We start from the raw sequence: 18,743 nt of genomic DNA, 5'->3' as shown, positions 1-18,743 counted from the left end.
GAGGACAGATCTTGGGCTCGTCATAGAATGTACTTGGATTCCCCACAATTGGAATGGCCAGCAACACCCACGGCATTGTCCTCCCCCCTTGATCCTCACCTCAGTCCCCAAACTCAGACTCCGACTCCGCGATCAACCACCGCATCACAGATACTCGCAGCGTTCTCGCCAAGACCCCAACCGAAGCAATCACCTTCATCAGACCGCGTCTCCCCTCAAGAGTTTCCGATAGCCATGGAGGGAAAACGTAGCTCCCGCAGAAAGGAGCAGATTTCATACGAGATATCAGATGACTCGGACAACGTTGACGCCTCTTCCTCGCTCGACTCTACATTCTCTACGCCTCAGAAGGCTCCTCGGACGCGGGTGAGCATTATCGATCTTGAAGATGAGCTCGAGGAAATTGAATCACCTAAAACTCCACCCCCTCGTCTCTCATCTGCCGGGCATGCGTTACGTCAACCCAACGAACTCGCTCTGTCCTTACGGGCACAGGAGAATGGCGATAAGCGTATCGCCAAGAAGAGAAAGATCACAAAGAGGCATGCAAAACCGAAGACTATATTACAGCCCTCGGCTCCTAAAACAGCTCGTCAGGAACTCCGACACCATGTTAACACGGCGACAGCCGGAAAGAGATCAAACTTCTTTGTGGCAAAAAAGGACCTCTTCCTACCCTTACTCCCGGAAGGCAACCATGTTCAGCGCCTTATGGCTCAACGTCAACAAAGCGGGAAGAGGGAAGAAGATCTGAGTGTGCCTTATGAGATCATTGAGCATCAGCCTGCAGGGTAAGGTCATTTGCTGTCTCAGAAGCGGATTCAGCTGATTAATCTGCAGAATCAAAGCGGACATGAAGCCCTATCAGCTACTGGGCTTGTCTTTCCTGATTTATCTTCACAGGAATGGTCTATCTGGCATTCTCGGTGATGAAATGGGTCTCGGAAAGACCTTACAGACGCTGTCTTTGATCCAGTACCTGAAAGAGAGTCGAAAGCTTTCAACCTCGAGTAAGTGCATGTTTCGAAGTAATCTGGTCTTGATCGAACCCTTGGTCTTGAGCCGCAATTCCTATCTCGTGAGCAGGGGGCCGGCCTCAACTCCCAAGACTATCCTATAACCTAGATATCCTTTCTCGAAGAAGTAGCAGTATGCGGGTTTCAACCGCTAAAACTGCCTTATATCCTGGGCATATTACCTCAAAGAAGCTATGCTGACTTCGAAATTTACAGGTGTTGAGCTTCGACCTTGTCTCGTGGTATGCCCCTTGAGCGTCCTTAGCTCGTGGATGGCTGAATCTCGACGATGGACTCCTGATTTGAAAGTTTTGAGATTCCATGGGTCTGTACATGAGCGCGACCGACTGAAGAGGATAGCGATGGGCGATATTGATACCTTCGGCAATGAGACCAGAGGAGCACGCAAAAAGAAGAATGATCGCCGCACTGCTACTGGCAAGCCTATCATTGATCTAGATTCCGATGCGGACGATGCTCAGGGAGTTGATCTCATCGTTACAACATACGAAGGGTACCTGGCCGAGCAAGGCTGGTTCAAAAAGGCATTCCTCTGGAGCTACGTCGTCCTTGATGAAGGACACAAAATTAAGAATGATCTCAGCTTGGTTTCCAAAGCGCTTCAAGGATTAGGCGCAGAGTACCGTTTGATCCTGACAGGCACACCATTGCAGAACAATTTAGTAGAATTGTGGGCCTTGCTCCATTGGCTCTATCCTGAGGTCTTCACGGAGAAGACCGCCGAGCTTTTCAGGTCCTCGTTCAACCTTAATAAGGGACAAGTCAGCACCAAAGTCATGGACGATGCTCGGCGCTTGCTTGAGATCATAATGCTCAGAAGGATGAAGAACAGCCCTGGAGTGGATCTCAATCTTCCACCAAAAACCGAAGTACTACTATACGTTCCTCTAACTCCTATGCAGAGATTTTGGTATATGAGACTATTGACTCGCGCCGACAAAGGACTTTTGGAGGAGTTGTTTCAAGGTGCCCAACAAAAGGAGGCCGTTGCTCTCAAACAGGAGTCGGAAGAGGGAGGCATCTTGCAAGAAAAGGGTATAGAAGAGCTAGAAGCATTGGAAAACAAAGCATACGGAGGGGAAGAAGCCGCGACTGAGTGGCAAGAGACTAAAGAAATTATGCGCCAAGCCCTGGAGCACGAACAGCAGGACGAAAACAGGAGTACGGCCTGGAAGAAGCTGATGAACCTTTTAATGCAATTGAGAAAGGTGTGTCTGTCTAGAGCCAAATAACGAAGTTTAGCTGACCTGATTAAGTGCTGCAATCACCCATACACTCTTCCTCATGCAGAGCCAGACCCGTATTACCTCGGCGAAGTGAGTCATATTTTCCAACCCATCATTCCCCGTTTCATCATATCATGGGGACCGGAGACCTTTTCCGCCTCTTGAGACATGTCTCCTGACTCTTGGTCCATCCCCAAAGAGAAGCACTGACTCTGAAATCATTTAGCACGTGATCCATGCATCAGCCAAATTTATCGTACTCGACAAGATTATCGATGAGTTGGTCGTGAAACAAAAGAAAAAAGTCCTCATCTTCTCTGGCTTTACTCGTATGCTGGACTGCTGCGAAGACTTCTTGCACCTACGCGGTGCTGGGGAGCAATTCAAATACGTCAGACTCGACGGAGGTACTTCGCGCGGTACGTATATTTCGGAGTAAATTCTTCCTGTTCGGTAGCAGATTGGGGCCACATGCCATTTTCAGGGAGCAGAAAGCTTCTTCACTCCCCAGCACTGTCTTTTCATTCAGGTGAAACGCCTCGTTTCGGCAGCGAAAGGATCACTATGCTCTCTATATTTGTCTCATTTCTCGGAATTGTGCCTCAAAAAAGCGACACTGACTCCAAAACCTGCCTAGCCCGACGGAACCTTGGTATACGCATGTTCAATCAGGAAGAATCCGAGTATCGGGTTATGCTAATCTCGACTCGCGCTGGCGGCCTGGGTATCAACCTAGCGACAGCATCCGATGTCGTTATGCTCGATCAGGACTGGAACCCACAGATCATGCTGCAGGCTGAAGCTCGTGCTCATCGCATAGGACAGAAGAAGCCTGTGACCGTATATAAGCTCTGTACACAAGGCACGGTTGAACAGCAGATGATGGGCAGAATTCAGAAAAAGCTTTACCTCTCTGCGAAGGTGACAGAGTCAATGCGAGATATTCATTTACAGTCGGCAACGAAGAAGAAGAAAGGCCCAGGAGGTAGAGTTGTGGAAGCAGCAGAAGATGATATGCCGCAGCTTGATACAACCCAGTTGATGTCCTTGGTCCGACGAGGAGCCCAGGCACTCGCACGTCCAGAACTTGACGTGAACGAGATGCTGAGTTGGGACTTCTCAACAATGCTCGAGAAGTGCAAAGATCAACCCGCCGACATCCACGTCTCGGGGCAGATACAAGTCGGTGTCTCTGTGAAGGAAGAAGACGAGAAGAGATGGTTGGCTCAGATAGAACAAGTCGAGGCGCGTGTCTTCGAGGGCAAAAAGCATATCAAGGTTAGAGAATCCAATGGCTACGATGGAATTGCTCAAGAATGGTCCAGAGAGGAAAGACGAATTGGCAAAAACACTACTGTCATCATAGATGGCCATGTAGTAAGCAAGCAAAGCGCCAATTGTGCCGACTGGGAGGCTGTGCCAACAATGGCGGGCAAAGATCCTCGGCTAGCGGAGCCTAGGCGGGAGAAAAAGCCCGAAGTAGTTAATCAGGAGGTATGTGTTCTGATCAGTTATCCAATTGGTTAAGCTTACCAGGTACTACAGCAATGCCAGGTCTGCTGGGATGGCGGAAACCTAGTCCTCTGTTCAGGATGTCCCCGCTCCTATCACTATACATGCCTTGACAGAGACTTCAAATCGAAGTCCAAGGGCAAAATGCACTTTCACTGTCCGCAACACCAGTGTGCGGACTGCCAACAAAACACTACTGATGCTGGCGGCATGCTCTATCGATGGTAAAGTTCCATATTATTCTGGTCCTTTAAATGAAATTGGTACTAATTTAGGTCTACAGCCGCTGGTGTGAGAGAGGATTCTGTGAGGACTGTCTCGACTGGGACAAAACGGAACTTCTCGGCGAAAATCTTAAAGAGTACGAACTACTTGGCTTTCCGGCAGTCGCGCAAGCATTTTACATAAAATGTCCGAGCTGTTTCGACCACCATGTTGAGACTCCTGAGGCAGCCGATTATTGTGTTTATCAGGCCGCAGAGATCGATGCTCGTTATGAGGTCTTAGTGGAAGCGCAGGCTTTGGTTGCAGCTGCCACACAGGTCGGGAAGAAGCCCGTGCCTCAAACGCCGGCTGAGAGTCTGACCGATGGGACGACCTTGGACAACAGTTCTGGCATTAGCACCCCTCGCTTTGGAGACTTTGCAAATACTACGAGCAGCCGGAAACGCAAAGATGGCCCACAATCTGTCAAACAAACGCCTACACCCTCAAAGCGTTCGAAGGGTATCTCAATTTAGTGGAAGAACAGCGTCTTCGGTATTAGGGAGGGAAAGTCATCGCGGCGCTAGGCTATGGGTGTTGCGATATCGGGTAGTGATGCATCCGCTTGGATGTAATGAGCCCTCGAGGTGCAACTAGCGTTTATACCCACTGTCGGCGATGTTAGATCCAGGGAGACTTTATCTTCATGTGCCAATAGTTCACTATGTTCCCCACATCTGGCCGGGATAGCTTTAGCTCGATTGCGTGTACCCAAAATGTAAACCAATCTGCGCAGCTTGTATCGAATACTCTCCCGTTTTCGCAGTCCTTAGGTAACCCTATTGCAATACGTAGCTTCAAATGGGCATCCTATAGCGGCACGATCTGTCCCATTGTACTTCTCTCATAAGGCCTGATTTGGACTAGCGTATGCCAGATTTGCGGATGACTAGGAGTACCTTACCTTACTCGTACTTACCGAGTCATTTTAGCACCTGCCACTTCCACAACACCGCAACCACATCCAGAACCTAGACTCAAGCAGCCACTATCAGTGCTGCAGACAACCTCACATTAGGCTAGGATATGTAAAATTCTCAGCGCCCGGACAACTGAAGACACAGGTCTTTTGCCAAGTGATTCCCGTCGGGTAGGACAAAATTGACGCGAAAAGACTCTCCACCAGATCATCTATTTCAAGAAGCCCATTTCGACCATTTGCCGTTCATACGAGAAGAGGGCACAGATACGTAGCTGGCAATAGGAGTTATTTGTGTAAGCCAGAATCGAGTGAGCCGAAGTAAATGTCTGAAGGATCCACATAAGCCATCCTTGAGAAATACGAGCAGGATCGAAATCGTCTATCCAGATCATCACATCGGATTGTCCGGCAAACTCTCCGATCCTCAAGTCCTGACCTTTGCATGATCTCTCTCTTCTCTTTCCCTGGGTACATCAGCTCGAATCTACAAGAATTGCCCTTGGGTCTTGGGGTCCGCTCTCAGTATGGCTGAATGGAAGCCGGTCTGGATTGCTCGCTCAGACGGTGAATATGAGATCAAGACTAAAAAAAATGGGCGAGAGCTCAATGCGCCAACAAGCGCTCAGCTGGATAGGAACTCAGGCGAAAATGATTACTACGAGCTACTTGATATCGACGATCCTGTCGCAATCGAGTGGAAGCGCATTCTAGGAGGTATGCTCCATCGGGAACAGAAGGGTCCAACAGATCAGATATGGATCTTGGTGGACTTTCCGGAGAACTATCGCCTGTATAAGCGTTTCAAGGACAAAAAGGAGTCCAAATCTCGTACTAAAGATTTATCTAAGCCGGCCAAAGCTGATGGAAAGGATGGCAATAGATCTGAAGATTTCTATCTATATGGCTATCCATTAGGTCATAAGAAGCGATTCAAGAGCGCGGTGGATTTCTTCCCACATTTATTGTGGCTTGCTCAGGGTACAAGCAATCAGCGTACCGATTGCGAGTGTAAGCAATGCTCTCCTGAATGGGTTCAAAACGTATCCATTCTGCCTGGGAAAAGCGGCTTTGTTCCGAAGACGGAACCTGCGGCACTTCAAAAGGACAATCCTGCAGTGTTGAGAGACAACATGATACCAAAACCACAAGTGGTGATCAAGCAACGCTCCATGTCCCAAGAGAGCAACAAGGTATCAAAAGCTGTGCCCAAAATTCAACCTCCCACTCCTAAAGCACAACCTTCAGCTACCAAAAGCCCTGCTCCAGCTCCAGCTGCCAAAGTTGTACCTCCGGCTGCCAAAATGGCATCTGTACCCTCCAAAGCTGCATCACAGCCTGTCAACACTCCGGCAGCTCGCACTCCTGCTCCTGTTCCAACTCTAGTAGCACCGACTCCTCTGCCACCTGCCAAATCTTTGGAACAAGACCAAGATGCCCAGTACAGCAAATACATCTACCGCTCCGGTGAGCTCACTTGGTTCAACAGAGGCTCCGCGTGGGGTCTCTCAGTCATCGTCAAGCGCGACCTCTTCAAAGACCAGCGCGGTCAGGACCGACCAAGGTATCTCGTGCAGCCTCTCTCACACCCATACGTTCATCCCACTACGAAGATTATCTCTTCCGAGGATGACCTCCGCCCCTGGCTTGCATGGAGTGCTCCAGGTCCAACCCATCAAACCTTAGCCACATCCGGTTGGGACTACAGGACCGTCGACTGGAAAGGCGTTATCGACGGCCACTACGGTGTCGGAGATGCAGAGGTGGACGGCAGCATCTACGCCGCGAAATGGATAGATGACAGCTTCACCCTCATCGACCCTCTGAGCAACAACACCACAACTACAGGGGAGCGCTCCTACAATGGTATCTACTTTGGCGGCGAAAAGCTCTGGGTTGGAGAGCCGGTCCGTCTCCGCGTCGGCCACGGCCACGACGTGATGATCATCCACCAAATAATCGAAAAACTCAAACAAAACTCCACGAGCTCTGCCTCCGCAAGCGTCTATCTCATTGGTGATATCTATCGCTATTCCACCATCCCGTACGCCGTCGGGCAAGAGCCTGCCGAAAACCCCAACCTCCCAATGCGTCTCCGCCAAGACCTCAAATACCGCAATCGCGTCTCCATCGCCTCCAAGCGCACAATTTCCTACTGGCAAATCATCCAAGCCGCACACCGTCTCGAAATCACAGAGATCAAAGGCCGCTGGTACGAGTCGAGCGTCCTGCTACCTATCCTCCACGGTGCAGCGGCGTTCCAACAAGACGTCCAGCGTGGCGAGATTACAGATGTGGGCACCTGGATCAATGGACGCGGTGACGCGAACAGCGCGCCCGGGAAACCGGGCAAGAGATTCAGTAACCGCCTCGAGGCGTTCGACCAGGCTGTTCCGGCTGGAACGAAGATTAGTAGGGGGTTAGATGGGCCCGCGGAGGAGAACGTATTTCCGGCTACCAATCCGTCGAGCATGCAAGCATCTGTGACGATGGCGGTTCAGCCTGGGACTGAATTGGCGGCTCAGTCGAGTGTTCAGGGGAGCGGAGGACAAGGGCAGCAGGTGCAGGGGGTGAGCGATGGTGATATTGCGCAGTTCATGGATCTGGATCGCATGGAGGAAGGGTTTACGCAGAACTATGTTGGCGGGCAGTTTTGAGGTGCCGGATCGTAGGCAAGATGTACCTAGCTAGCTTTCTCGATATCATGCCCCTCTTGCTTGTTGTGAAGAAAGTCATCTGCCAGCTCGAGGCGTCAATTTCACCATTTCGCAACCACAGCGGGGAAAGCCCTCCCCGTCGATGTCAACCGGTCTATGATTTCGGCGTTGATACCGCAAGCTTGCCTCTGTTCGAGGAACTTTGACCCAGCCTTTTCCGTCGAGGTAGGATCGCACCTATCCAAAATACTTCGCTCAATACTTCCACACCCTTAAGCACCGACATGGACAAATCACCATCCCTAGCGCCATCCTCACGGGGGAAGCTAGAAGCCATCTCCGTCCCCCGTATCATGTGAACCCAGAACATCAGCCAGCTGTTCCCAGAGCCAGCTCCACCTTCGTACAGCAGTGGTGTCTGATGCTGATTTGCAATCTAGGCAAAAATTAAGTCCATCGGTCATGGATCCTAACCTCCCATCTCGCGCCGCGCCCTCTTTCTTGCGACATCTGTCCGGTAGTGGTCCTGGTTCATGTCTGAGTGCGGTAGAGAGACTGTCAAAAGGCGGTATTCACCCCTTTAATCATCGTGCAGGCACCCAGGGCGCCTCTCCACATCTGACACAGCAAATCTACACTTAGATTCGGGTCGATGGAAAAAGGTCACCCTCCTGACAGCAGCGTCCGTGAAGGGTTGAGGTCATCGTAGTCCGAAATGCAGCAGACGGCATGATACTTCGCATGTTCGTCACACCATCGATTACGCACACGGACAGAATTTTCCTCAAGTGTTCATAATCGTGCATCGCAGCCACTGCCGCCTCCGATCAGTCAGCGACTTCTTCCCCTCCGGATTCCGCCGTCCACGTGGCCATTTCCCCATCTAACATGGGTATGTCCAAAGACGGGTCGTTCGCGCTCGCCGAGAGGAAAGAAAGGCACTCGGGTAAAGCTTTTTGAAACCAAGCGGGGGCTACGGTGGAGATTTTGGTGGGATGGGAGCGTACGTTTTTCCCTCCCTTGTGGCACCCTCGTGGAGCTTGGATGCGTGTCGAGGAGTCTATGGGATATCTTGTCTGTTTTTAGGTCGGTTTTCTTTTGGATTGGTTTTTTATGGATATGGAACCCCGCGCGGATCGGTGTGCCAGATGTTGCGACGCTTCGAGACAATGGCTTGAGTGCTGTGTACCACGTCTTCGGCGTCTGTTACAAATGACCAGATGGGGGGGTTTTTTTCTTTTTTTGCTGTTGATCGTACCGCAGCTGGAGTACGGGTGGACGAGATTGTGGTTCTCAGCGTAGAGTTCGCGATAAGAATCACCGATGATCCGTAAATACGGAGACGGGTGAACGTTGCGAAATCTTCTTCGTCTGTGGTTTGCGATTTGAACACGTCTGCCTGCCTGCGTGCGGTGGAAAAGATGGGATGATGCGAGCCGGATGACGGATGAGAATGAGGGGCGAGAGAGACGTGTAAAGGTCGTGGGGGATCCATGTCGGGTTACCCATTTTACCGCTGGGCGTTGAAACTGGCTTCCCGTAGTATCGATCAGGAGTCTTGTCGCCAAAGAGTTCTTGTTCCAGAGTGTATCTTTTCCTATGTAGGGCCGCTCCATCAGTCATCTCCCTACGCCCCTTCATTTTTGATCATCTTTCATCTCGTGCGGTTTACCTTCTTCTTCTCAGCCGTCGCAATTGACTCTGTGAGGCGCTGAGCCGCTACCTGATTAGTCTCTCTCTCCATATGAGCGTTGCGACCAAAACGACTCGTGCATCTTCTGCAACGCTGCTGTGTTTGAAAGCGGGTTGTATCCTTTCAGGTCCGTACATGGAAGCGCACATGAAAGGGTGGAAGATGTTCTCAAGTCCCTCATGGTTTGCAAACGATGTGTTAAACCTCTGAGATATAGTACGTGGATGATTAAAAGACAAAGATGCGATGGGGAGAGACTGGCGGTTTCGTTATTCTGGATATGGTTTAGAAGGATAATGCGAGTCGTACAAGAAGAATTGCCAGAATTGGCTATATTATGGTCCCTCCTACCAGCCATTCGAGGTCGGCTCTTGCCTCGATCGTTGAGGGGAAGAATGACATGCAACGTCAGCAACATGCGCTGTCAGCAAGGAGTACTCTCAGACGCTGTGGCGCTGGAGAGACTAGAATTGAAGGTTCCTAATATTTCTGTATGAGCTTATGAGGATAGCTTCCTGATAGGAAGAGGTGGTTGACGAGACTGCGAGACTTGGAGGTTGTCAAATCGTGAGTTAAGTCTATAAGGATATTCAGCCACCAGTCCCAAATGGCCCTAGTCCAGTATACACGACCGCCTCAACCATACAGCCTATTCCACCTCTTGGGAATCCTGCAGCCTTCCCTGTCAGATACAACATGATCTGTATCGTTGCAATGTCTCCTAAGATGCCAACAATGGACCTTGTCCCTAAGCACTGGAGCCTTAGAAACCACCCTTTGGACCAATACTTCCCGCGCCAGCTTCTCAGTGGATGCACTAGGAACGGCGGTGGCTCTTCGGCACAATCACCTGGGTCTGCGACTTCGCTGGACGGTATGGTAATTGCGCGGGCGGTGGTTCACTTTGCTCTTGGAGTCTGCTCGCTAGCCGTGTCTTTTTCAATTCATTTAGGATGTGATTCTTCGGACCTCAGGATTTCACTCAATCCTCAACCAAAGGTTTCAATCCTAGTCCCTTTGGCCTCGCTGGGCTGCCTCTCCTGGATTTTCTACCCTCAGCCATGCCGGCTATGCGTTCCTTACTTTCAGTACGACCGATCAACCTGCCCAGATTTTTCGAATTAGCGTTGGTACTTGGGGGCAAATCATAGACAAAGTTAAGAAGTAAGAAGCGTTGATCGCCCCGTAAATATCTCTTGAGACAAGAATATCGGTACAGAACGGGGGGGACTCCCTTTGAATCCAATTGTACGTACCCACTTCTATCCATAGGATTGCCAGTAATGCCGAGACCTTGACCGCTGCCAAGGTTATCAAAAGGGTCTCTTCCATCAAGACCGTTTTTGTTTCGACTACGAGGGGTAGCCCACCCCGATGTCTTGCTTCCGTGGGACGCAGAGGAGGAGTCTGAGGTCTCAGGTTCGTCGCTGTCGTCCACAGAACCGAGTTCGAAATTGTCATTTGCCCCTTCTTCGAGTACGCGCTCGTAGTTGCCTAGACTCGTGTTGGAGCGCCAAAACGGGACTTTGCCCCCGAATAGTCCACGCTTTCGTGGTGGTGAGCCGAGGCCACGCCGCGGTGAAGAGCCGAACCTGCTATAGATACGTTGACGGCGGGAACGACCGCAGAGGAGGTACAGCGCAATGGAGAGAATGAAAAGGAAGAGAATGAAGCCAGGTATGCGGCGTGGTGATGATGCGCGGAAAAGATTCGAGTGCCAATGGTCTTCCGTAGAAGTGGAGTTCTCCGTGCGGAGGACCGCTGCGGAGCCGGCGTATTGGAAATCTGCGGGGATACCGGGTATATTGCTACCAAATCCAACAGCAAGGGCGTCGTTTCTTAATGGAGGGACCTGGCTGGATGCGTATAGGACCATTTTGCCAAGAGTCCAGCTGACTTCTGTATTATCGATCTTGTTGACTGCTTGAAAAGAAGCTGTAAAGCCCTTGTCCTTTGCATTATCCAATACCTTCATCGTACCATTGTGCATGCTATCTGGAGTTGCCTCCAATCCCACTCTCGGGATTCCAATGCCTTCGTGGAGGATGTTGATAAGCCAGCTAGCTTTGAAGCACACCTCGATAGCGGTCTGCTCATCGACCTTCTTCCCCCACTCGTGCTTGTCTATCCCTTTGCGAATGATATCCCAATCCTGGCTACAGAACTCGCTGACTCGCTGTTGATATGTATTGAAATCGTATGCTTTGTCTTTGTGGCTTTCCTGGAATATCTCATGCGTGGTATGCCAGTACTCACTGACGCCAACAAAGTGGTTGACGTCAAAATCGATGGCAGGGACGTGTACTCCGTTGAGAAGACAAGGGTTATCCTCACAGATATGGTCTTTCTCCAAAAGAGGCAGCGTCATCATCAAACACTTGTCGAATTGTCCAGTCCCATTCAGATGAGGGGTTTGTCCATTGATTGTCTTTGACCCTGGTAGGAAAACATCCCCCTTGGTAGTAACGCTTAAGCCGGCGGGAAGGCATGGATCTTGGAGGACCTCCGTATCAATGGCACCACTAGCCTTCTGCAACGCTTCAACGTATCGCCTCCTGGCTTCATTGACTCCAAAACCGAGCCACGTGGTGGTGAAGACTCGATACTCCGCTGCTGTCCCATCAATAGTCCTCATCCGGAGCAGCTTGAGATCATTCGCATGACGCTCAGCTTCCGTTGCATTTGGGGCGAAAGCAATTTGCGCAGAGGCGCCGCCCATGTCGAGAAAGCCATATGTATGATGGTTTTTCCCATGTGCGTGATCCTTCGGCGCGTCAAAGCCTCCGAGCAGATAGTTCGCGGCGACCCATCCGTACAGACCTTCGACCTCGCCGGGGATGACCTGTATATGTACATCGCATTCTGGTAATTGGAACTTGGTGTTTGAACGAGTGTAGGAGCAAACCTGCCGCAGAAGTTCGTTACGCTGGTTCTCAGGCAACAAGCGCATGCCAGCCGTGGCGAGCAGGAATACTGGCGTGTCTTCCTCAAGACCGTTTGGAATGACTTTGCGGGCTTTCTTATATAGGCTTTCCAGGTGGTCTGGCCCAACACGATCGGGCTTCTCTCCGAACGTCGCAATACCAGGATGTATCTTCTCTGTCCATTTGCTCTTAGTCTCCAATACAGGCAGCGACTCTAATTCCTTCACTCCCGCTTCCTTTCTTGCCTTGTCGCTGTCGAGCCATCTGTAGATATGTAGACGGGTACCAGAGGAACCCGCGTCGAATATGATCCCATACCGCCAATGCGACGATCTCTTATCCACGTCGCCAGACATCACTTTGGTGCATGGAGGGCAGGATGCCAAATGCCAGACGTCAGACAACGAAGGGGCTTTTCTCGCTTCTCAAAGCCAATAAGGAGTGATTGATGCGGCTCAACTCCAGGCGGATGACGAATACTCTACCCGCCGCTAAAAGTAAGCCGGGACGGGAGCTATAATATATCCCCGCAAGTGTAGAGTCATATTTACCTTACATACTTAGGTATGTTTGAGAAGCTTCATCCTACCTCAGTAGTAATCCCAAACAACTCACAGCCTTTAAACAGTCCGTCGGTTCCAATTGCAACGATCAAAATGAGAGAAGCTATTTCTTTCGGGGAGCTGCCCATTGAGATAGCGTAAGTCACTGAACACTGCCCTTGCAGCCTGATCCTGATTTGGCACTTATAGATCTTACATCTGTACCTTTCTTCAGCAACAGGAAGTTTCAAAACTTTCAGCTACTTCCAAAGCCACCTACCAGCTCTTCCGCCCAATACTCTACCGGCATCCCAATGTCTCATCTTCCACGTCCCTCACGCTTCTTTCTCGAACCTTTACCAGAGCAACATACATGGGAAAGGCAGATCACAAGTGGTCAACCCAAGAGTGCCTGGATCAAACAAAGACCTTGGATCTTACAATCGACCAGATTAAAGATAGTGCAAGAAACAATGACCAGCCTCCAGCGGCCATCTTGGTCTCGCGTTACATCCAAGCTATCGTTCGGCGATGTCCCAACTTAGCAATCACCCTTGGCTTTGCACATTGCCAATGCAAATCCACACCCGTCTCAGGTCTTGACAGTGAAACGTTCCCTCGAGTTACCAAGCTCATCCTCTATGTTGGACGACACGACCCACAGGAAACCCATGGCCGCGCTCATACAAGTTGCGTACCGAACGCCAAATTCTGGCGTCCTTTGGTCAACGGCGTTTCATTCCCAGACTGTTTGAATCTCGAAATACGTCACTACTGGGCAACCAGTCCACCTATGCATGCAAGTCTCGACTTGCAGAAGCGCTACACTAACGTCTCGACCAATTACGGCAGCTATAATATGCGCAATCCTCGTGGAATTGCTGGCGGCAGACTTAACAGTAACTTCGTGGACACTCCATTGAGAGCAGATCAGATAGTAGGCCCAACTAAAGGTCTGAAAAGGTTCGAGAGCATTGTGCTTGAATGTCCCCCCTGAGCTTGACTCTCCACTGCTCATGCAATTGCTTGGTAATCCAGATTCGGTGGCTGTGAACTTGGCAAAGCTTGAGCTCCGGTTCTGCAATCTTGATTACGAAACAATCTCAAAGTTGCTTTACCATGCACCGCCCAATCTGAAGCATCTTGTACTTCTCTGTTGGGACGATGATCGAGATTACCACGGCTACGACGCTACAGAATGTCCGCACTTGTGCCCGTTGATTAGAGACTTCAGTAAGAAGCTTGTCCATCTGGAATATGCTGCTTCTACAGTCTGTCGTGAGCTTTTCTTTGATGATCTCGAGATAGGAAGCTTGAGACATAATGGTATCACGACTGGCCTTGGAACGGAGGGGGGCGCAATCGAAGGTCATGAAAAACTCGATACCCACGCAATTGGGGAGACTGTGCAAGCTTGTCGTAGACAGAAGAGATCGAAACACCGCACTGGCCGCATCAAGGAAGCTATTGCGACGGCCAAGGCGCAGAGCGGAGGAACAACAACGTCATCTCTTTTTGGCGGGGGTACCAATGCAAATCTTGGTGCTGCTCGAGCCCGAAGAGAAGCCGAAGTATTGCTCGACGAGGAGGACGAGCAACGGGCCCGTTTGATTCAAGGGTCCAAGACACCGTGGTTCAGAAGAATAATAACGTGGCACGGTCTCTGTCAGCCGAACGATACATGGGAAGAAGTTCAGCTTGCCGCAGATATGGAGGAAACGGGCGTCGAATGGGTCGTTGCGAGTAAGTCCGCCATCCTCATCGGCTAACACGGCTTCATTGGCGCTAGCTGACGCTGTCGCAGATAAGGACCTTGGAGTCGCAAGCCAGCATTCCCATGGCAAACTTCCCATTACCTTAGAGATTGGCAGGGCTTTCGAAGAGAAGTTCGACTTTGAGCCCGGTCAGTTCTGCGGGACCCAGGCTTCATGCGAGGAATCCGACCCAGAGCCGGACCCATTTGATGAACTCTAATGCACTGACACGTAGATATTGCTCAAACAAAGAAGGCAATATGATACGGTGTAGTATGTTGTGTATGGCATTCAGCAACCCTCTCAGGGTCTCGTTGGATATGCTGTTCTACCTGGAGCCTCTAGCAGCCTGGCGATGCATTGCCATTACTGTGGGACCCTTTCCTCGTCGACTTCTCCACTTGCGGCTAGATTTCTCCTTGCCACACTATTGCACACTGCACCCATCTCAATGCATGATGCGTGTCGCCGAGCTCGAGTCACTGAGTCAGTTGCGCTAGTATTGCTGTTAGGGTCATGCGCTAGCTCGATATTACCAAAGCATTGGTAAGCGAACTTTGCAAAGCATAATGTCTCCATACAGTCTTGCAGCCAATGGACAGTACGAATGCTCTCCCAAAAGGGTTGTTCCCATGAACGGATGCTTTCGTAGTACCCTGTGTGCTGAGAAATATTTATGCATCTTTGGAACCGCTTACCGATGCCGTAGGGGCATATCGCGGCTCAAACGACCTTTGTCCACGGACAACTCTCTCCCATTGTGTCTTCACATATCCCTCCATCAGAACAACAGGAAATCTCACCGTGAAACCCCATCCCCCCAAAATGTCCCAAATCCCGGTCACAGAAGTCTGCATCATCGACCTCAAAGCCCCGTACGACCTCAAAGACCCCTCCACTCCCGAAGGTGCCATCTGGGCATCCTCCATCTCCACCCTGAAAAAATGTCCCGGCTTCCGAGACATTTACACCAGTAGCGTCGTCGAGGATAGGAGCAAAGCCCGCATGTTTCTTAGTAAATGCCTCTTTTCCTTCCCCCCCTTTTTCTTCGCCCCAGGCAAGGTGTCAGAAGATGTGGCTGTTTGAGAAGTTGAAATCTTTTGAGTTTGGTTATCAGTTTGAAGGACCGTCTCGTCAGTGATTAGTCCATTTCCAAAAAAAAAAAAAAAAAGCGTTCAACAGCGCAAGGAGATCCTCGCTGGAGTTGATTTTGTCGAAAGATATGAGCATCCGTACCCTTTCGACTGCCAATTTCCCTAGCACCTAGCCTGCCTCATCACCCCAGCCCCCTATTTTATCCCCCTCAGTCGGTCTGCCTGCTTACACCAACGCGAATGAACCCCAGACTGGGACAGCAAAGCAGACCACCTCTCCTTCTACGACACGCCCCACTTCCCGGCCTTCCGCGCCCAACTGCTCTCCCTCTGCGCCGTCCCGCCGATCCCGATCCACGTCCTCTTCCACCCCGCGCAGCCCAAGACCCTACAGGCCCCCGTCACCGAGGTCGTAATGGCCTACTTTCCCCCTCGCCATCACGACGGAGCAAAAGGAGAAGTGGGAATCTACATGGCAGGGATTCGTGACGAGGGTGGGGGAGGGAGGTGGAGGGGGTGAGGGATGTGCATGGTGGGTGGGTTGTGGAGGGTATGGAGGTGGAGGGGTTGGAAGGGGAGATGAGGGCGTGGATGGGGACGGTGGGGTGGGAGGGGTGGGGGGCGCAGAAGGGGAAGGCGGGGGAGGGGTTGGTGGGAGTGTTGGATGGGGCGGAGGGGTTGGTGAAGAGGGAGGTTTATCATGTGGAGCTGACTTGAGTGCTTTCGCGTTTCTCACTCATTCAAATGCTGCAGAGTGGTCGTTACGGTTATGTGAGAGGAAGTGGCCAGTGTCATGCGTAGGTAGATCACAGCAGCGCTGTTGCGGTATAGCCCGAGTCGCACAGTATCGGTTGTAATGTGAAGAACAAAGTAGTGAGGGTCGATTTTTCCAGCTTCGCGGGTTTTCTCGGACGATTTCCAGCGTTTCGAGCGTCAGGAGCTCAACATGGAAAATGAATCCCCAAGGTCTTGGGATGAAAAAATTGGGGGAAGAGTGATTGAACCAACCCCGCTGGTGCCGCTCTCTAATTTTTGATGTCATCAAGCTCGAGGCTCTGATGCGCGAAGTCAGCGCTATCGTCACCCCGTGGTAGGCGAAGTCTGATGCTGTCCCAAAGCCGGATGAAGACGTGGACGTGACTTCTCTCTGGGTCGCCATCACCAAACTCTTCGGACTTTGGTAACGTGGCGGAGGGGGAAGGGTAAGCTGCTGCAACAATGTTACAGCATATTGTGGCGGAGGGACGATTGCAAGGCTGTGCTCAATATTCTATCACTCTTAGGGTTCTCTGAGACTCTCTCAAGCATCTTCTCTTACCGCACATAGTTTATCGTCACCATTGGAGTGATTAACTTCGATGAATGAGGCTGTTCGCCTGTCTCTTCTTTGCTGTGCTTTGATTGACGGTGGTTTTCTGTATAGACTGGTCAAAACAAAGCTTTATGTCGGAATGGGTTTCCAAACCACACCTGAGTAGTGTTTGAGCAAAATTTTTGCATTCTCCAAGTAGCCCTCCAGCATGGCAAAACTCGGCATTATAGCATCCGTGGTCCAAATCGCTGACGTTGGCTTACGTCTAAGCATCAAGCTCTACACCTTCGGTGAAATTGTTTCGAACGCAGATAGATCCGTCATCTCCATATCCAAAGACGTATCCCTCACCTCTTCCGTTCTCAAAGAGCTGGGATCGTTGCTTGATAAAGATGAATCGAGTCGGATAGTCTCGGAGAATGCAGTGCAGACCGCTGGTAAGGTCGTGAAAGAGTTTTGGAGGTTTTCGAAGAGATAGATACTATATTGGTGAAGAAGATGCCAAATTTGAGAGCTAGGCCGGGAAAGGAGACCGAAAGCCGTGGTGCTGCTAGAGAGAGTCAAGTGGTCATACCTACAGACAAAGTTGCAGTTGCTGAGGACAACTTAGATAGATGGAAGAGTACGTTGTTGTATGCTGAATGTCATTACCTATGCTAGGCAAGTTGCTGGAAGGTATGACCTGGTTTTTTAAGATGTTGTTAATCCAATAATGGGTCTTCGCTAATACTATGATAGATCTTAGCCTTCTTCAGTGATCAAAGATCAGAGATCCCTAATCGAAGATTTGGCGAGGTCCAATCAGGACTACATACGCAACTTCGAGAGCTTGAAGCTGGGGATCGAAGACAATCAAAGCACAAAAGAGTCATATTCCCAAAAGGGTGGGACTAGCAGAGAGATGGGTTGGCACCTACAGGAGCAGCCACAGGTAAACTCTCAGCGTGGTGAACCTAGAAAGGGAAGCGACCCACAAGAAGCCCATGCACCACACATGAACACAGGCGATATGTTCCTTAGTATCAGTGTTCAGAACATGCCTGTGAAGCAGGAACCGAATGACACCAAACCGCAGCGGGAGATGCAAGACAATGAGCCGGCAGAAGATGAACTCTTCTCCCATCTCAAGCACTACATTAGCCTCGTCAATAACCTACTCAACGAGGTCGACGAACTCAAGTACGACATTCGAGTTGATAGCCGCGATCGAGTCAAGGTCGAGATCTTGCGGACGTATAAGCACGAAATGAAAATTCTAGATACTCCCGACCAACGTTGATGGGGCTCAATGGCGGCGAAACCTATCGCGCCTCTTGTAAGCGGCCTCCAGAAACACTTGCACCAAGCTCAGCAGCGGCAGAATCAACAGAGGGTCAAGCAATATCAACGTCAAGATACCGTAGGGCAGTGCATGATGGCGCCTCCGATTGTTAATCCAAAACCTTTTGTGCAAAGTGCGGGTTTTTATCCACAGCAACATTCGTACATGAATAGCAGCGAACAACCATCAGCAGCACCGACAATGTCGCACTCAGCCTTAGCCTTTGGCTCCCAATCGCGACGAGACGTGCCTCAGACCTATGCTGAGCCAAGCTGGATAGCGCAGGGTTCTCTGGACTTACCAGACTCCAAGAGAAGACAGCCCAAACCCGAGAATGTTTGGCGAAACATCACTATCAGCTCAAGGTGCGGACACATCGGTGGACGAATGGCACGCATCGTATCATACGCAGCTGGCACAAATGCAAGCACAAGACCGGCAAAAGGAAGCTCTTGATAGTTTCCTGCTATCTCAAGCAGCCGCAGCAA

General features: G+C 50.7%; 8 protein-coding genes across 8 annotated transcripts; 7 read left to right on the top strand and 1 right to left on the bottom strand.

Moving 5' to 3' along the window:
* Nucleotides 1–27: 27 nt before the first annotated feature.
* On the top strand, nucleotides 28–4,515 carry HO173_007869 (uncharacterized protein; the record flags this gene model as incomplete). Its single annotated transcript, XM_037309769.1, has 8 exons — nucleotides 28–791; nucleotides 841–1,010; nucleotides 1,233–2,245; nucleotides 2,294–2,353; nucleotides 2,490–2,682; nucleotides 2,901–3,757; nucleotides 3,809–3,999; nucleotides 4,059–4,515. 8 exons carry the CDS (start codon nucleotides 28–30, stop codon nucleotides 4,513–4,515), a joined length of 3,705 nt encoding a protein of 1,234 aa, XP_037163446.1.
* Nucleotides 4,516–5,485: 970 nt separating this feature from the next.
* HO173_007868 (uncharacterized protein) lies at nucleotides 5,486–10,267 on the top strand (the record flags this gene model as incomplete). The annotated part of the gene is made up of 2 exons (XM_037309768.1): nucleotides 5,486–7,597; nucleotides 10,130–10,267. The coding sequence occupies 2 exons, from the start codon at nucleotides 5,486–5,488 to the stop codon at nucleotides 10,265–10,267; spliced, it is 2,250 nt and encodes a 749-aa protein (XP_037163445.1).
* A 23-nt stretch (nucleotides 10,268–10,290) lies between these two features.
* HO173_007867 (uncharacterized protein) lies at nucleotides 10,291–12,588 on the bottom strand (the record flags this gene model as incomplete). The annotated part of the gene is made up of 2 exons (XM_037309767.1): nucleotides 10,291–10,411; nucleotides 10,565–12,588. The coding sequence occupies 2 exons, from the start codon at nucleotides 12,586–12,588 to the stop codon at nucleotides 10,291–10,293; spliced, it is 2,145 nt and encodes a 714-aa protein (XP_037163444.1).
* Nucleotides 12,589–12,888: 300 nt separating this feature from the next.
* Nucleotides 12,889–13,771, top strand: HO173_007866 (uncharacterized protein; the record flags this gene model as incomplete). Its single annotated transcript, XM_037309766.1, has 2 exons — nucleotides 12,889–12,932; nucleotides 12,985–13,771. The coding sequence occupies 2 exons, from the start codon at nucleotides 12,889–12,891 to the stop codon at nucleotides 13,769–13,771; spliced, it is 831 nt and encodes a 276-aa protein (XP_037163443.1).
* Nucleotides 13,772–13,790: 19 nt separating this feature from the next.
* Nucleotides 13,791–14,748, top strand: HO173_007865 (uncharacterized protein; the record flags this gene model as incomplete). The annotated part of the gene is made up of 2 exons (XM_037309765.1): nucleotides 13,791–14,517; nucleotides 14,579–14,748. The coding sequence occupies 2 exons, from the start codon at nucleotides 13,791–13,793 to the stop codon at nucleotides 14,746–14,748; spliced, it is 897 nt and encodes a 298-aa protein (XP_037163442.1).
* A 605-nt stretch (nucleotides 14,749–15,353) lies between these two features.
* Nucleotides 15,354–16,142, top strand: HO173_007864 (uncharacterized protein; the record flags this gene model as incomplete). The annotated part of the gene is made up of 2 exons (XM_037309764.1): nucleotides 15,354–15,543; nucleotides 15,874–16,142. 2 exons carry the CDS (start codon nucleotides 15,354–15,356, stop codon nucleotides 16,140–16,142), a joined length of 459 nt encoding a protein of 152 aa, XP_037163441.1.
* A 1,000-nt stretch (nucleotides 16,143–17,142) lies between these two features.
* Nucleotides 17,143–17,412, top strand: HO173_007863 (uncharacterized protein; the record flags this gene model as incomplete). Its single annotated transcript, XM_037309763.1, has 1 exon — nucleotides 17,143–17,412. The coding sequence occupies one exon, from the start codon at nucleotides 17,143–17,145 to the stop codon at nucleotides 17,410–17,412; it is 270 nt and encodes an 89-aa protein (XP_037163440.1).
* A 175-nt stretch (nucleotides 17,413–17,587) lies between these two features.
* Nucleotides 17,588–18,213, top strand: HO173_007862 (uncharacterized protein; the record flags this gene model as incomplete). Its single annotated transcript, XM_037309762.1, has 2 exons — nucleotides 17,588–17,609; nucleotides 17,690–18,213. 2 exons carry the CDS (start codon nucleotides 17,588–17,590, stop codon nucleotides 18,211–18,213), a joined length of 546 nt encoding a protein of 181 aa, XP_037163439.1.
* Between the last annotated feature and the right edge of the window lie 530 nt (nucleotides 18,214–18,743).

Source organism: Letharia columbiana, assembly GCF_014066305.1.
Source record: "Letharia columbiana isolate WasteWater2 chromosome Unknown Sc0000026_s0, whole genome shotgun sequence".
Taxonomy (NCBI): domain Eukaryota; kingdom Fungi; phylum Ascomycota; class Lecanoromycetes; order Lecanorales; family Parmeliaceae; genus Letharia; species Letharia columbiana.
This window is presented reverse-complemented; position numbering and strand designations above follow the sequence as displayed.